Raw genomic sequence first — 17,910 nt, forward strand, 5'->3', positions numbered from 1 at the left:
GGCTGACGTAGCCATGGCATTTAATGAGTTCTTTGCTAGCATACCTTTAACTACGACTCGCTCCTTGAGTTCTTCTGCTACGGACGCTGAGAATCTCCTGCATAATAGTGTCCCTAAGTGTGACGCTATTTTTAGTTTTGAGCAAATAACGCCAATTGATGTTATTAACGTTTTTAATTCACTGAACTTAAAAAACAGTGGTGACTATTGGGGCATTTCCATTAAACTATTAAAGAATATTATCGACATTGTTGCCCCCTATCTTGCTATCACATTTAATAAATGTATTGAAACCGGAGTTTTTCCTGACCTAATGAAACTAAGTAAAGTTATTCCCTTATTTAAATTAGGCGATAAGAAGGATGTAAATAATTTTAGACCCATATCCATCTTACCCGCTTTTAGTAAAATATTTGAAAAATTAGTACTCAAGCAGTTACAAAGATATTTCAATGTTAATAGCCTCCTTCATAGTGAACAGTATGGCTTTACAAAAGGTCGTTCAACAACAGATGCTGGTGTAGCTCTTTTAAAACACATTTTTAATGCGTGGGAAAACTCTCAGAATGCCATTGGAGTATTCTGTGATCTCTCCAAAGCATTCGATTGTGTGCACCACGATACGCTTCTACGTAAATTACGTTATTACGGAGTCCAAAATGAAGCTCTTAGCGTAATAGAATCATATTTAAATAACAGAGTGCAATGCGTAGATGTCAATGGCGTCAAATCATCAGGTTTATCAGTCCAATTAGGTGTGCCACAGGTGAGCCCTGTGGCACACCTAATTGGATATTAGGTCCGTTCTTATTCCTGGTATATATTAATGATCTACCATACCATCTGAAGAATATCTGTGACGTTGTACTGTTTGCAGATGACACTTCACTTATTTTTAAAGTCGACAGAAATAGGGATCAATTTAACGACGTAAACAGTGCACTTTCGTTGGTTACACACTGGTTTAGTACTAACAACTTGGTATTAAATGCGAAGAAAACAAAATGCCTTAAATTTACTCTACCGAACGTGAAAAACCTAGGCCCGAATATTATATTAAGTAACGAGGTTCTAGAAACTGTCGAATCCACAGTATTTCTTGGTATATCAGTCGATAGCAGACTTCAGTGGGGCTCGCATATAGCTGGCCTCGCGGGAAGGCTTAGCTCAGCTGCGTACGCCATCAGAAAAGTAAGACAAATCACTGACGTAGAAACAGCTCGAGTAGTCTATTTTAGCTACTTTCACAGCGTTATGTCCTACGGTATTCTTCTGTGGGGCAAAGCTGCTGATATTCAAAACATATTTATATTACAAAAACGAGCTGTTCGTGCTATATACCGGTTAGGTAGTAGACATTCGCTAAGAGAGCTCTTTAAAGAAATAGGCATTCTTACTTTGGCATCACAATTTATCTATGCCAATATACTTTACATTAGGCAAAATATTCATTTGTACACCAAAAAAAGCGATGTTCACAGTATTAACACTAGAAACAAGCACAAACTGTGTGTACCCACTCACAGACTTCATAAGGTTCATGGATCATTTTTGGGGCTCGGTATCCGCTTTTACAATAAACTACCTCTCACTTTACTACAATTACCGTTTCATGCATTTAAATTACAAGTAAAGTTAATTCTTTCAAAGAAGGCTTATTATAGCATTAATGATTATTTAAATGATAGGAATAGTTGGTCGCTAAGTTGAACGCAAGGCAGCTCATTCTTGTTATCACTGTAACTAAATTATTAACTTATTATTATTATTTTTTTACATTGATTGACATTAATTCAGACATTAATTCTGTTTTTTTCTTTTATTATTTACTTTGGGAACTTTTCTTAAATTTTGCTTAGCGTTGTTGCTTTATGGCTTGCTAGTACTGCAGTACTTCTTACATGTTCTACTTTTGTTGAATAGCTGCAAGCACGTCATGCTCCCTTAGACGGTATGGCCAGCGGTAGCGTTGGGGGTCGGGTTGTTCCCTTCCCTCAAAAATGTGCGAAGGGGGCGATGGCTGATCCTCGCGTTATACTCGTGAACGGGTGCTGCTGGCGGTACCAGGTCGTGTTGGTGGCTATTGACACTATTAATAATAGTATGATTTTCTATTAGCTTATTTTGGAGAAAATAATAATACTGTAGTCCTGGCAGGTATACACCTTGTTTGTGTTGTACAGCTACAACATATCCATCTGCGCATGTGGGTGGGCACGCGGATTTTATGCTTATATTAAAAATACATTCTTATTTTATTAACAGGAGGCTCTAGATACACTTAATAGACTGTAAGTAATGCTTGAGTACTTAGTCTTTATAGGTGTAAATCTGTGTGCTAGCCTACTTGTGTTAAACTTATGTTAAGTTTGTATTGTTTTTTTCCTTTCTTAATTTTATATAATGGTTATCATGTGATAATGATATTTTTATTTGACTTGTATACATTCTGGTTCTTCAAACCTTGCAGACAGACATGTGTTGCTGGGGAGTTTGTTGCGCCACTTCTTCTTCCCAGCAAAAACACATAGGAAGTGGTGAAGGGCGGGCGTTTTGGGGGCTGTCTTTTGTTTTTGACGTTCGAAAAGTGCTGATTTATCAGCCTAATTTGAATAAACGATTTTGAGTTTGAGTTTGAGTTTGAGTAATGGTAGGTATACCAAAGCAACCAAAGCAGTTCAAGACAGATATATGTTAAACCAAGAAAACAATATCAAAAGGTGGGCCTCTCCCATTAGACGGTCCATTCAGAGGGCATCTTGTACAATTGCAATTGGGATTGTGTTAATGTAATAAAATAAGATGGTGTTTTCATGACTTTTATTCCTCAGCCTTTTGCACTCTCTTATGTAGATTCTATCCCCATGTACGCCCTCAGGTTTTTCCCTTCCCAACTTCCCCCGTGTACCTTGGTTCAGTGCATCGGATGTAGGTAACAGAAATGTAAGTCTTATTAAACATTGCATAGTACATCTCAATTTAAAAAATCCGATTGTTGGTCCAACAGCAAACTACAAGAGGTAAAAAAAAAAAATATAATGGCTACCCAACGGTATTATAACGTATTTGAAATAAGAACCTATGATCGAAATCCCTATACAGTGTCCCTTAACTTTCAAAACCCCCTTATGGCACCTCTTCCCTTTAACAGCATTTTCAATCAAGTCGTCCACGTCTCCTTCGCTTTATCCATCACAGTAGACAAAAAATCTGCCTATTTCAGCCCACACAGCTTTTTATTTTCCCTTGTGAGAATAGCAACTCTAAGGTCTGAGATATAGAGATCAGTTTACTGTAGCCGTTTTTTTTGGCAAAATAGTACAAGAAGGTGAATATCGGTAGCTCAGGTCATAAAGGCAGTGATTCGAGGAGCATTTCGTCAGTTTACAAGCCCGCCGTAATAAGATATCGGACGCTCTATCGCACTGGAAAATGTCTTTATTATGCTCACAGAAACAAAAGTAGCCCGAAGATTCCGGAAAATATGTCTCTTACTTACATTTAACTTTCTGCTTCAGCCCTTTTAGTAAGTAGGTAAGTAACGTACTTAGTTTTTATATTCCATAGTCTAATACTAACGTCTTGCGGACTTGTGGAGTAAGTTAGAATCGAAAGTAGGTAGGTACAGGGAAACCCGGATTATCTACAAATCATGGACTTAACTCGATCTTGATACGACTACCTAACGGCGTTAGTTGAGTTGTAGTTAGTCGTATGTCTTGAGTCTTGACGATTGAGGTGGTAACTAGCAGCGCAAGGCACGCAACTTGCATTAACATTGTTATGTTAATTATTCGTCTCTGATGGATTGTGGACGTTTCCTGACTTAAGACATCGTCAGATGTGCTTAAGTACTTGTGCTAAACAAATATGTGTGTTTTGTTTTTTTTTTTAAAGTTCGGCAAATGCTTTCAGCATATAAGTGAAACAAACTTGATTATAAACATAAATCTATGTTTGAAAATATATTCTATGCACTTATTGTTTTGTAGTTGTTGTCCTATATTTAAATTAAAATAGTGCTTAATTGATTATTGGCTGAGGCAGACCTACCGATCACACTACTCTTCAGCAGGCACTGATACTCAAAATGAAATGCTTTGAAATGTGATTCTTTATTAAATGGCCTACTTACATGGAACAGCCCGAGAAGTAGCATAGGAGATTAAATAACTATACCAGTTTCTGAAGTTTAATTATTTAACAATGGTGTTAGACATAAAACATACAAATAAATAAAATCATAAGTTGTTAGAGTACGTTCAGTAAGAAATGAGTATTTGATTTCAACAGATCAGTATGAAGTATTTGAACGCAATCAGCTACTTTTATTGCCAGTGTGGAAAATAAAATATGTATTTTAAAATAATGAACTGTCTTAATTATTAAAGTTATATATGTTGATTGTGTATTAAAAATCTAGATCTTGAAATATTAATAATAGGAGAGTTATTTTTATTCAGTTGCGAACAAAAATGAAATAATAGAATCAGCTGTAAAATATTTATTGAGCCTTGCCACACTGATCGATGCGTCATCACATGTCAATTGACGGCTGCATCTGCAAGAACTTGCGGCCGTTTTCCAAAAAAAGTTTATTGATTCTTACAAGAAATACTGGAATCTCCCTAAACCACCATGGGAGATTCTTTAGATGGAAGTGAAAATTCGCCTGAGTCTCAGAATGTCGTCGTCGTCGACTTCCAAGACTTTGCGAACTACTTGCGCAGAGCCGCAACGGTACTTTTGCCCGAAGATGATATCGTACCACCGGCATTAAATGCTGCTTTGGACGACAAAGTGAACCAAGATTGCATCAGGAAGTTCTTCTCCGACCCCCAGGTGTCTTCTTTGTACGTGCAAAGGTTTTCTTCCAAAGGTATGTGACACTTGAATGTTTTTTCATGTCAACTTTCTACCTGCATAGCTGCAGCATTAAATTATACGGCAATGCAGTTAGATCGATGATGATGTCAACTCATAAGCATAGTTTTATATATATCAGTTTGCAACGATTTTTCTTCATGTTTTTGTACTGTTCTGTTGCCTTAATACCTTCAATTAAGCGGATTGAAAATTAATATATTCTTTTATTGTTGTGTAGAAGATGACAGTGAACAACCGACTGAAGGGGAAGAGGAGAAGGAAGCTGTCACCTACCAAATCAGCAATGAGGTGTGTAACTAAATAATAAACTCATTATTCACATGTTACCTCAAAATTACCCTTGTAATACAACTTGTTGTTTTCTAGGTTCACTTCTCATCATCTCGGGTGGCAGCCTTTGTGTGCATCAAGCGTGGTGCTGTCATCGAAGCTGACAAGTCCATCCACAGTCAGTTGCGACTCATCAACCTGTCTGATGGCTCCCCGTATGAAACTCTCCATGCTTTCATCAGCAAGACCATGGCTCCTTTCTTCAAGAGTTATGTGAAGGAAAGCGGCAGAGCAGACAGGTAAGCGCTGGTATTTTTAATTGAAATCGCAATTGAAAAATAGAATCCTGCAGTCATTCTCATGCCATTACCACAACTTTATTTAACTTGTCAAGCAGCATGTTGTCTTCATGACTTCTATGTTTGATTATTTACAGAAATATTGTCTACACTTCACAAAAAAAAAATGCTTGTTTTTGATATATAAATTCCTGTGAGACTTTTATACAGAACTTCTTTTAATATAAAATCAATGTCAACCAGATAATACTACTTTGTTGTTTTGTAGGGATGGTGATAAAATGGCACCATCAGTTGAGAAGAAGATTGCTGAATTGGAGATGGGACTACTGCACCTCCAACAGAACATTGATATCCCAGAGATTACCCTGCCTGTGCATCCTCTGGTAGCTGCTGTCATCAAGAGGTAACAATAGGGATTTAATCAAAAAGGAAAACATTGAAAATTAGAGTCACACACAAAAAAGGCATTATTATGAGCGACTCTTTGTTACATAAATATGCTGGACTGAACCTCATTGAATAAATTGCAATCGGAATTGTCAAAGCACTTACACACATCACCCAAAAACTTTCTATGTTCTGTCTTCTTGTAGAGCGGCTGATGAAGGGCGCAAACCTCGGGTAGCTGACTTTGGTGATAAAGTGGAAGACTCCACATTCCTCAATCAACTACAGAATGGTGTCAACCGCTGGATCAAAGAAATTCAAAAGGTTGGTTGTAATACAAATGAATGCATTACAAAACATTTTTAATTATGTGTTTCAACTGATTTAATTTATATTTTTTATTAGGTCACCAAGTTGGACCGTGACCCATCAAATGGCACAGCTCTCCAAGAAATCTCTTTCTGGCTGAACCTTGAAAGAGCTCTCCACCGGATCCAGGAGAAGAGAGAAAGCATTGAGGTTTGTACAACTTATTCTAGCTACATCTTTCTTATAGCATGCACTCCAAGAGCATTTGTTTAAGTTTATGGTGGCTGACATCATTTGTTCCTTATTAGGTTTATGCAAATTACTTATTCATATTAAATACATTAGCATATTCTACTCAGTGGCTTGCACTGACATCCAACTTACAAACAAACTAAGATTCAATATATTTTAGGTGGCTCTAACTTTGGAGATCCTGAAGTATGGCAAGCGTTTCCACGCCACTGTGTCTTTTGATACGGACACCGGATTGAAGCAAGCTCTTGCAACTGTGTCGGACTACAACCCTCTCATGAAAGACTTCCCTATCAATGATCTTCTCAGTGCTACTGAGCTGGAAAGGATCAGGTAAGGAATATTGATAAACATATTATGCCCCTTATTTCCCAAATAAAAAGTTCTTATTTCATACATGTTTTCTTCACGCAGATTGGCAGTACAGCAGATATTTTCGCATTTGCGGAAGATTCGTTCAACCAAATACCCCATACAGCGTGGTCTGAGACTGGTTGAGGCTATCTCCCGTGATCTTGGTCAACAACTCCTCAAGGTAACAAGTGCCAAAGATATGCTTTTTCAGTACTTAACATTCAAATTTTATAAACTGTTAATATACCTTTTATGTAGGTGCTGGGAACTCGCCGGTTGATGCATATTCCTTTCGAAGACTTTGAACGCGTGATGACCCAATGCTTTGAAGTGTTCTCCTGCTGGGATGATGAATACGAGAAGCTGCAGGGATTGTTGCGGTAAGTATTGGTGATACTCATACAAAAACATAAAAAAATAATACCTTTGTAACTTCTTTATGTCAAATAATATTATGTACACGGTGATAAGAGTTATACTGGACAGTTTTAAATCAATATTTTTGACCTAAGATCCCTCAGTATATGAATATAAATATTCGCAGTGACATAGTAAAGAAGAAGCGTGACGAGCACTTAAAGATGGTATGGCGCGTGTCGCCGTCGCACAAGCGGCTGCAGGCGCGGATGGAACACATGCGCAGATTCCGCAGGCACCATGAACAACTGCGCACTGTCATGTTGAGGGTAAGATCTATTTGGTATTGGCAAAAAGTATTGAAAATATAGAAATAGATTATAGAGTCTTTTCTCGTATACTTTTATAACTTTTCACTATGTATCATGCTCACTCTCATTTATTATCTCAATATGTTTCTGGTGACTTTGTGTTACAATGAAAGGATTTTTTTTTACATCAGTGTTTAGGGATCAGGACCATGTTTATTCCTTTCGTAGACTTTTGTTTCATGGCATTTTGAGATGAAATTTGCTAAGAGATAAATATATCCTTTTAGTAGAATATTTTATAATTATTTATATCGTTCAGGTGCTTCGTCCGCGTGCAACAGTGGCGGCTGACGCAGGCGCGGGTGGTGAGCCTGCCCAGCCTCACTCACTGCCAATGGATGCTGCTGATGCCAATGCTATTGCAGAGGTAACAAAACAAAAACGTTTATTCAAATTAGGTTGGTAAATCAACACTTTTCATATTTCAAAACAAAAGGCAGCCTGCCCTTTACCACTTCCTATGTGTCTTGGCGTGGTCTGTTATGTATGAGGGGCCAGATTAATTCATATGTCCTACTTTGTTAACTTTAAACCATTTTGTCTTTAGGTGAACCTCGCGTATGAGAATGTGAAGGAAGTTGACTGTCTGGATATATCTCGCGAGGGTAGCGATGCCTGGGAAGCGGCGGTCCGTCGGTATGAAGATAGAATCGGTAAGTTACAACTTAAAACACTCAATTATTGAGTAGTAGGAGAACATTACCAGTAGTGATAAATTTTCTTTCTGTGTACGAATACGAGTTCTTAGAAAATAAAATTTTAAACGTAAGTAGTTTTTTGTTCTTTCACAAAAAAATACTTTATTTCATCAATATAATTTTAAACTAGATCGCGTGGAGACCCGCATCACAGCTCACCTCCGTGACCAGCTAGGAACAGCGAAGAATGCCAACGAAATGTTCCGCATTTTCTCCCGCTTCAACGCTTTGTTCGTCCGCCCACACATCCGCGGTGCTATACGCGAGTACCAGACACAACTCATACAGAGAGTCAAAGACGATATCGAAGCTTTGCATGAGAAGTTTAAGGTGATTACAATACATTTTTATATGACAAACAGTCCCTAATAACTATTTAATCGTAATGCTACATATGCTCCATGACAAATGACTTTGCCCCACCGAAGTTGTCTAGTAGTGATTGCGCAAATCAAAATCTTCTGACTTCAGAGGCCAGGTTATTTGAGACAATGTTAATATTAAATACTTTTTAATTTATATATAATACATAAAAATAAACTCTCTGTACTTATTTCAGGTACAATATCCTCAATCGAAATGCAGCAGGCTGTCTTTAGTGCGAGATCTGCCACCGGTGGCTGGTTCCATCATTTGGGCGAAACAGATTGACCACCAACTCACCGCCTACTTGAAGAGAGTCGAGGATGTACTTGGTAAGTAAATAATTCATTATATCAACAGTACAGCACATCAACTTAAAATCTCTTCAACAGATTTCCAACCTTACCACAATAGTGAAAGGTTAATATTAGATTGGTAAAAGCAGATTCCAGTAGGTTACCTGCTGGCTTCTGTAAACTATTGAGTAAAAACAATTTGGTTATTGATTTTTTGTTGGTTATTGTGAACAGGCAAAGGTTGGGAGAACCATATAGAAGGGCAAAAACTGAAGGCGGATGGTGACAGTTTTCGCCTCAAATTGGACACCCAAGAAGTCTTTGATGATTGGGCTCGAAAGGTAATGTACACATTTTCAAATCAATATACATTGATATTTATAGTGTCTAGTTTCTTAATGAAATATAATAATTTTCGGTCGTTATTTTAGGTGCAACAACGTAACTTAGGCGTGTCTGGTCGCATATTCGCCATTGAATCTGTCCGCGCTCGCTCCGGCAAAACTGGCACTATTCTGAAGCTGAAAGTCAACTTCTTGCCTGAGATCATTACTCTGTACAAGGAAGTCCGCAACTTGAAGAACCTTGGATTCAGGTAATTTCTTCTTTTCGAAATATATTCTGATATTTCATAAGGGTCATATCTTAAAACAATTTTGTGATTTCAGTCATCACAGGTATTTAAATATTTTAATTATCTAAGAACATAAGACATAGCAGAGATTCAATCTGATCCATATTAAAAATGTTATTACATAATGTGAAATTAATGTTTATTTACACATACTTTGATTTTTTTAAGTATAAACTATATTTACAAACTTAAAATTAGTAATTGAGTATGATTTTTAATATTGTTAATGTTTTCCAGAGTACCATTAGCCATCGTGAACAAGGCTCATCAAGCAAACCAGCTATATCCGTTCGCGATCTCACTCATCGAGAGCGTCCGCACGTACGAACGCACACTGGAAAAGGTAACGCAACACTAACACATACAAACAGTGTGAATTCACAAACTTCAAGCACTAGAATTAACACGATATTCGCACAAACACTTAACTTTTATAACAATTGACACAAAATTTTACTCATTTAAATCTTTATATGTTGTATTTACGTATATGTGACAACACTAACACGAGTGCGTTTTCATTTGTGCAGCTAAATAATAGGAATCATACAAAGGTAGCTTATGACTTTAAAGGTGCATGATATGTCTGGTGTTTTGTTATTTTATTTCACTTTTAGCATCACCTGTACTCACTTTTTTATTACTTTTATTTTAGTTGTATTTTTAGAATAGATTTGATTGATGAAACTTTGTTAAAGTGCGTTCTGAAACAAAGTTCCCTTTGCTTCTAATTCTTTGTATCTGTGTTCGATGTCTTGCTTTATTTTCTTTCAAGTTATTCTATGATTTGTGTCCTGACCCTCCTTCGATGACCTTAAAATATTATAATCTGATATTTTATTATATTTTGAACGTTCTTCAGATCCGCGACAAAGCATCCATCATTCCGCTAGTGGCTGGGTTACGTCGCGATGTGCTCAACCAAGTGTCGGAAGGTATGGCCCTTGTGTGGGAGTCATACAAACTGGATCCATATGTTCAGAAGCTCAGTGAAGTTGTGCTTCTGTTCCAAGAGAAGGTAAGTTGAAACTAAAACATTTTATATTTCTTCCAAGATAAATGACCAATGCATTTGTCAAACTCAACATGATTAAGTTCTTGATGCAATCCCCCTAGTACAGTCCCCTACCTTAAAATACAGGCCTCTGCTTATATTCTCTATGTATATAGGTCTTTTGGGATGTCAGAGAAAGTTTAATTCTGCTATCTTTTTGACAGGTTGAGGACCTATTAGCAGTTGAAGAGCAGATCTCAGTAGACGCTCGTTCCTTGGAGACTTGTCCGTACTCGGCTGTAAGCCTGGCTGATATCCTCAGCCGGCTGCAGAGGGCTATTGATGACCTCTCCTTGAGGCAGTACAGCAACTTACATTTGTGGGTGCAGCGCCTAGATGAAGAGGTATGTTTTCTATCATTTTGTCCTTTATAATAGATAATAGGGTATTTGACTAGGTCAAAAATAAAATCCTTTATCATATTCATTGAGTAAAAGCATCTTATAATAAAGTCACTTTCATTTAACGTTTTGATGGAATATTTTCATATTTGTTATAAGCATAAGCTGTAACAATGTTCAGCTTGATATGAAAAATCTGTGTCATAGTTCACATTTTCATACAAATTGTATAGAAAGTAACCGTTTTTGACAGTTCATTAAAAGAATTGAATTAGACGAGTTGTTAAATACCGTGTTATCAATCTTTGTTTCAAAATATGATTGGTTAAATATGATGTAATAAATAATTTGTATCTTTAAATTTTCTTAGGTTGAGAAGAGCCTAGCAGCTCGTTTACAAGCCGGCATTGAAGCCTGGACATCAGCCCTCCTTGGCAAGAGCCATGAGCTTGACCTGTCTATGGACACCTACTCGCCTACTGAGCCTACTCATAAACCTGGTGGAGAACCTCAGGCAAGTATCTGTAGTAATCAACTCTTTGATGTATTTTTATATCTATTGACGCTTTTAATAAATCGTGACTTCATAAGATTAGTGTGGTGTGTGCTGAAATAGACGCATAGGTTTAAGTTTAGTCTGTGTTGGGCTCCATTAAGATTACTTGGTTTTCCTTACAAGTTTATCTTCTTATGTATAATAAATAATAGTTTAAAAAAACTAAAAAACACGCTTTTTATAGAAAAACGAACTAAAAAATAGAAAATAAATTTTAATGAATTTAAATTAAGAAAACAGTGTTAAAAATGTCAATGAATATAAATTAATAATAGTGTGAATACAAAAAAAAATATATTTAAAAAAAACCGTGGGGTGCATGGTGTCAATAGTTATAAATATTTTATTGACAGATATGAGTACAGTGATTTTCATTTCAATAATATCTTAAAAAGCACCCCACGCTTTTTTTAAATATTTTTGTTTTGTATTCACACTATTATTAATTTATATTCATTGACATTTTTAACACTGTTTTCTTAATTTAAATTCATTAAAATTTATTTTCTATTTTTTAGTTCGTTTTTCTATAAAAAGCGTGTTTTTTAGTTTTTTTAAACTATTATTTATTTTCTACTTTTTAGTTTGTTTTAAAACTATTATTTGTTTTCTAGAATTAAAATTCTCTTTAGTATACAACAATTTGTCAATATTAGAGAAAACGGCTAAAGATAATTATTGGAAATAAAAATTAACATCGAGTCCTGCCTTATCGACTGTAGAGAAAAATTCTAGAAAATTTTAATTAATTTTCTTACCTTATCGACTATAGATGAAAATTATATAACTTAACAAAAATCATATTTTCCAAATTGAAAAGCCTAGAAGTCGGTGTCTAATGGATGTTACTAAGTTAATTTTGCCACCGACTTCTAGGCCGATGCACCTAAAATTAGTCTTTTTTTGCTTTTTAGTGTTTTGGGAAGTCCGTTTAATTTTTTTGTAAAAAGGTTATTTATTTAAAGCTTTTCAGTGATACGAATAGTTGTCACTATCCATACAAGTGGGAAGTACTCATCAATACAAAGAATATAAGTCCAAACGAGGTATTTTACATATTCAGTTGTCGAGTTCCCTCGACTTTCTCTGGTCTCCATCATCAGGTCAGCTCCAAACCTTCACTGTTGCATAGGTCCTGCCAATACGAATAATTTAAGCCCAAACACGAGGTAGTTTACATATTCAGTTGTCGAGTTCCCTCGACTTTCTCTGGTCTCCATCATCAGGTCAGCTCCAAACCTTCACTGTTGCAAAGGTCTTGTCAATACAAATAATTTAAGCCCAAACACGAGGTAGTTTACATATTCAGTTGTCGAGTTCCCTCGACCCTCTCTGGTCTCCATCATCAGGTCAGCTCCAAATCTTCACAGTTGAATAGTGCTTTTAGGCGTACACCTGAGTGTCAAGTTTTTACCCTATGTATGCCTACAACTTTTGAAGGTTGCCCTCGATTTCTCAGGGTTTCCATCATCAGATCCTGACCTGATGACTATGGGACCAACTGGCAGCTATTCCGAGTCGAACAAAAAAGAATCACGTAAATCGGTCTATAAACCTCGGAGTAATCGATGTGTATGTGTAACCTCCTCCTTTTTGGGAAGTCGGTTAAAAATGGAATAATTTTATCAAATTAGTGTATTGTCATCGGTCCTCAATAAATCTACAAAGTTTGAACGAAATCTGGCCGTTTAAAGTGGGTCAAAATCGCGCCCAAAGAAGTCGGTTACAAACATACAGGTGAAGCTAATAAAAAGCGTGTAAAAATGAATTCCTGTTCGGTAGTCTGACTGAAACTCGAGAATGGCTGGACCGATTTGGCTTTTTTATGTTTTAAAATGTTTGTTCAGAGGTCCAGGGAAGGTTTACACGATACGAAGTTCGGGGGACCAGCTAGTAAAAATTAGAAATGTTTTATTCCTTGTAATTTAACATAATTCCTTTTAAATGTCCTGCAATACAAAAACTAACATTGCATGGTTACTTATTGGCTTGTACACTTGACAGATTGCTCGCGTGGTCCACGAAGTGCGTATAACCAACCAGCAGATGTACCTATTCCCGTCTCTGGAAGAGGCTCGCTTCCAACTGATGCGTCAGATGTTCGCGTGGCAAGCTATCGTCACCAGCCAACACCGCTTGCAGAGCACCAGGTAACACATATGGATATGAAGCATTTTAAAGCTTCTAAGTTTGTAACGTCATGCACTTTCCTTATTTTTTTTTATTTTTACTTATTTATTTCCACCAAACATACACTATTTTTACAGGTGCCACCCAATGCAATAGCGTAGTTATTTCTACATATACTTATTTAACATTTACAAAACTTAATACCTAACCATAAAAAACTAAACTACCTAATACAAAAAATAAAATAAAATGTCAGTTGTATCCAATAGATAACATACCATATGCGGCTCTGGTAAAGACATGGTATGTACTTCCTTATGTTCTACCTTTTGTACACATTATACAATGTGTACGCCCCCTAAGTATTTCCTGATGTACCCACTTATTTACTTGGTTACGTAGTACCTTACGTCCCCCATGTACATCCTTTAACTTCCTTATCTACTCCCTTATGTATACCCGTATCTGCACTCCTATGTACTTATATACTTCCTTATGCAATACCTTATGTATTACTGGTTAAACCCAGGTGTAACCTCACTTCGCGCTTTAGCCGTAACATATCCAAAATCACGAGAATATTACATTAGTTGATGACGTTACAATTCTTGATATTTTTGCTATATCTCATTAATTTTATCCTTACAGATACCAAGTAGGTGTGGCTCGCGCTCAGACTGCTACTTACAGAAACTTGTTGACCAAACTGCCCGCCGGATCCAATCCTTTGGAAAACGCATACGACGCCATCGAACAGAAGATCTCGCAAGTGCGCGAATACGTTGATGAATGGCTACGGTAAGATTAAATAGGATATTCTATACTTATAGTTAAATATTGTATAAAAAAATGGGTTTTAAAATGTATATTTTTTATAGTTACCAAGCGCTGTGGGATTTGCAGCCCGAAAGCTTGTATGGTCGTCTCGGAGAAGACATCACTCTATGGATTAAGTGCTTGAATGATATCAAGTAAGTTCTCAGTTACTTTGTCCTAAATTAATATCTTGAGATCACCTAAAAGGAGTCTACGGACTCATCATCATCGTCATCCTGCCATTGTCACAATTTTATTTGGAGTCGGCGTAGTATATTTTCTTCTGCTGGTGGATTTTCATATACTTCCTTGCAACTATAGATTAGTTGCAGAAAAACATAAAAATTATGAAAAGTTACAACAAGAGCGATCTTTACCCACGTTTATGCCTCATGACATATTTATTTCCGTCCTAATCTTCCTTTTTTTACCTCTAGGAAATCCCGCACCACATTCGACACGTCAGATACCCGTCGCGAATACGGGCCGGTAGTGATAGACTTCGCTCGCGTACAGAGCAAGGTGGCTCTGAAGTACGATGCATGGCACAAGGAGGTGCTGGGCAAGTTCGGAGCTCTGCTCGGCGGGGAGATGGTCACCTTCCATGGGCAGCTCGCCAAGTCCCGCAGCCAGCTTGAACAGCAGACTATTGGTGAGTTTATAAATGATCTTTACAATGAACATTAATTAACCCCTTCTGCTGTGGGTGCAGCATGAGGGACTGCCAGACTCTTACTGAGTAAAGCCCACCACCATGTTCCCTCTTAAGCCCTCTTCCCCCCCAGAGACGTGGTAACTTGGACGATCCCACAGCCATCTAGTTGTGATCTGGCTATATGAAGTTGTTTTTTTTTTAACTTGATCTATTTTTATTAAAATGAAAGCTATCATTATTGGAGTTAATTGAAAGGCAGAACCTGTTGAAACTTCCCTCTTAACTTGACCTAATTTCAAAAAGTTACTTTGAGTCTCAGAAGAAAACTAGTAAAAGAAGCATAATATTGAAACTCAATAATTGATGGACTGAGTATGTTATTTAATTCTACGTATACAGAAGCGGCATCAACGAGCGATGCGGTATCCCTCATTACTTACGTGCAACAACTGAAGAGAGAAGTGCTCGCGTGGGAGAAACAAGTCGACATCTATAGGGAGGCTCAACGCATTCTTGAACGACAGAGGTAAATTAATATTTTATCTCTTCTAATTTATTAAGGGTGGGTTGCTCCATATGACTGTAACGAAATCGGTTATAGTGACATAATATAATAACGTTTATTTGTACATAAAAACAATAACACAAGTACATAACAAATAATGATATAGCTAGTTATACAATAAGATAAGATTTATGTTGAATTTGCAAGCTCCTAAACTAGGTACGTAGCTTAGGAGTTATTATGATATTTATTAAGTAGTTAGTATAGTATATTATAGTATAGTACATGGTGCAACCTAGCCTTAAATTGTCCAGAAAATGTTTCTAAATATTAATTTGTTTCTTAGGTTCCAATTCCCAGCGCAATGGCTTCATGTCGACAATATCGAAGGCGAATGGAGTGCCTTCAACGAAATCATGCGTAGAAAGGACTCTTCTATTCAGACCCAGGTACAATACAACACCTACCTACACAATACAGATACACACATTCACACACACACAAAAAGAATAATGGCGCATAATGCCTATATTTGTGTACCATATTTAGCGTAATGTTTGGTATGATAATTTAATGTAATGTACTGTTATCTGTGAAACTACCTCACATAAATAAATAAACATTGACACCGTGAAATACGACTTTTATTAAGTTGGAATAATTTTATAATTATTGTAATATTAGGATTATTATGTAACATCCACAGTCTTTTCTACGTCCCCGGGAATCTTCCCGTACCCGTATGCGAACAAAAAATGTAAATGTCAATTTTCTTCTAGGTGGCATCTCTCCAACAAAAGATAGTGGCGGAAGACAAGGCAGTTGAGGCTCGTACTCTGGAATTCCTCACTGAATGGGAGCGCAGCAAGCCCACTGACGGCTCCACTAGGCCTGAGGATGCTTTGGCAAGACTCCAGGCTATGGAGACCAGATACACGAGGCTGAAGGACGAGAGAGATAACGTGGCTAAGGCCAAGGAGGCTCTGGAGTTGCATGATACTGGTAAGTTGTCAAATTTCCTGATATGAAAGGTTGTACTCAATGTATATAACTATTTAAGAGACACAACACACGTACAACAAAGGTTGTACTCAATGTATATAACTATTTAAGAGACACTTAATGGTGTGCCCCTAACCGATTATCGGCTACGGCGGCTGTTCTCATTTCTCATAGAGCACCAGCATTTGCGTAGACGTAATTGCGCTCACTATTCCTTCACTCTCATATTCCGATGGGACGGCAATCCGACACGACCACGACATTTACGTGCTCAAGAGACACTTATAGAAGTGAAGTTGAGATAAGTGTACATATTTAACATTGCTGTGATTTCTCAATAAAATAGGGTTAAGACTATTTGGGGTCCTTATTTTCATTTAATCCTTAATTTACACTGATTCCAGCTACTAGCCCCTAGACATACACAAATGCTCCTATAATTTAATTTGATATTAGAACTCACACTGTATTCCAAATTACAGGAAGCTCCATCAACAACGAGCGTATGACGGTGGCACTGGAAGAGTTGCAAGACTTGCGCGGAGTTTGGTCTTCGCTCAGCAAGATCTGGACACAGATCGATGACATCAGGGAGAAGCCTTGGTTGTCTGTACAGCCTAGGAAACTCAGGTAATATACCTACACAGAATAACATGTATGTATAGTATTTGACCACTCTACATAAATTCAATACTTTGAAAATGAACTGTCAAAATCGGTTACTTTCTATGCAATTTGTATGAAAATTCGAAATATCACGGTATAGATTTTTCATATCAAACTGTATACTTTATAATACATAATAATGATTAAAAAATGTTTATTTTTTACCGTCAAAACGACAAAGGCAAGTCAAATTATTTTAAGATACCAAATGATTGTAAGTAGTTTTACTACATTTAAAAACATGGTAGTAAAAAGTACTTTTTTTGTGTTAGGCAACAACTGGAAGCGATGTTGAACGAGCTCAAAGAACTGCCGGCTCGTCTCCGCATGTATGACAGCTACGAGTATGTCCGTAAACTGCTGCAGTCTTACACCAAGGTAAGCTTTGCTTTTAATATTACCTTGCAAATAATAATTAAATCGATAGCTAGCTACAATGACGTCCTAACAAAATTGTTCATTGAGAGTGCTCTCAAAAGAGAATTTTGGGCTTTGTAATTGCCTTCGGAATCGAGCAGCCAACTGCGCAGGACATATAACAAATCACAAACGTCAAACCATACCCAAAAAACACGTGGCCTAAGCCATGCTGCTTTACGATCTTTAGGCCAACGAAGCATTATTATTCTCTTGCAATTTAGAGTGTTTTTTCTTAAACGATCAAACCGCAAAATCGTCATCAATATTCTGTAATACACAATTAAC

The 17,910-nt window shown here is 37.0% G+C and overlaps 1 protein-coding gene across 1 annotated transcript in view; it reads left to right on the plus strand.

Moving 5' to 3' along the window:
- Window positions 1–4,529: 4,529 nt before the first annotated feature.
- Window positions 4,530–17,910, plus strand: part of Dhc64c (Dynein heavy chain 64C) — a 53,967-nt gene continuing 40,586 nt past the window's right edge. Inside the window, 30 exon segments of the mRNA XM_064038754.1 lie at window positions 4,530–4,879; window positions 5,105–5,175; window positions 5,254–5,456; window positions 5,725–5,862; window positions 6,053–6,170; window positions 6,252–6,365; window positions 6,568–6,740; window positions 6,822–6,942; window positions 7,020–7,141; window positions 7,306–7,447; window positions 7,749–7,856; window positions 8,037–8,142; window positions 8,318–8,517; window positions 8,747–8,882; window positions 9,081–9,187; window positions 9,278–9,441; window positions 9,718–9,823; window positions 10,011–10,034; window positions 10,343–10,498; window positions 10,699–10,878; window positions 11,246–11,389; window positions 13,436–13,581; window positions 14,210–14,359; window positions 14,440–14,532; window positions 14,815–15,029; window positions 15,432–15,558; window positions 15,884–15,986; window positions 16,317–16,539; window positions 17,022–17,169; window positions 17,478–17,583. Coding sequence (XP_063894824.1) covers window positions 4,639–4,879; window positions 5,105–5,175; window positions 5,254–5,456; window positions 5,725–5,862; window positions 6,053–6,170; window positions 6,252–6,365; window positions 6,568–6,740; window positions 6,822–6,942; window positions 7,020–7,141; window positions 7,306–7,447; window positions 7,749–7,856; window positions 8,037–8,142; window positions 8,318–8,517; window positions 8,747–8,882; window positions 9,081–9,187; window positions 9,278–9,441; window positions 9,718–9,823; window positions 10,011–10,034; window positions 10,343–10,498; window positions 10,699–10,878; window positions 11,246–11,389; window positions 13,436–13,581; window positions 14,210–14,359; window positions 14,440–14,532; window positions 14,815–15,029; window positions 15,432–15,558; window positions 15,884–15,986; window positions 16,317–16,539; window positions 17,022–17,169; window positions 17,478–17,583 — 4,185 coding nt within the window. The 5' untranslated portion in view covers window positions 4,530–4,638.

The sequence above is a fragment of the Helicoverpa armigera genome, chromosome 17 (assembly GCF_030705265.1).
Source record: "Helicoverpa armigera isolate CAAS_96S chromosome 17, ASM3070526v1, whole genome shotgun sequence".
Taxonomy (NCBI): domain Eukaryota; kingdom Metazoa; phylum Arthropoda; class Insecta; order Lepidoptera; family Noctuidae; genus Helicoverpa; species Helicoverpa armigera.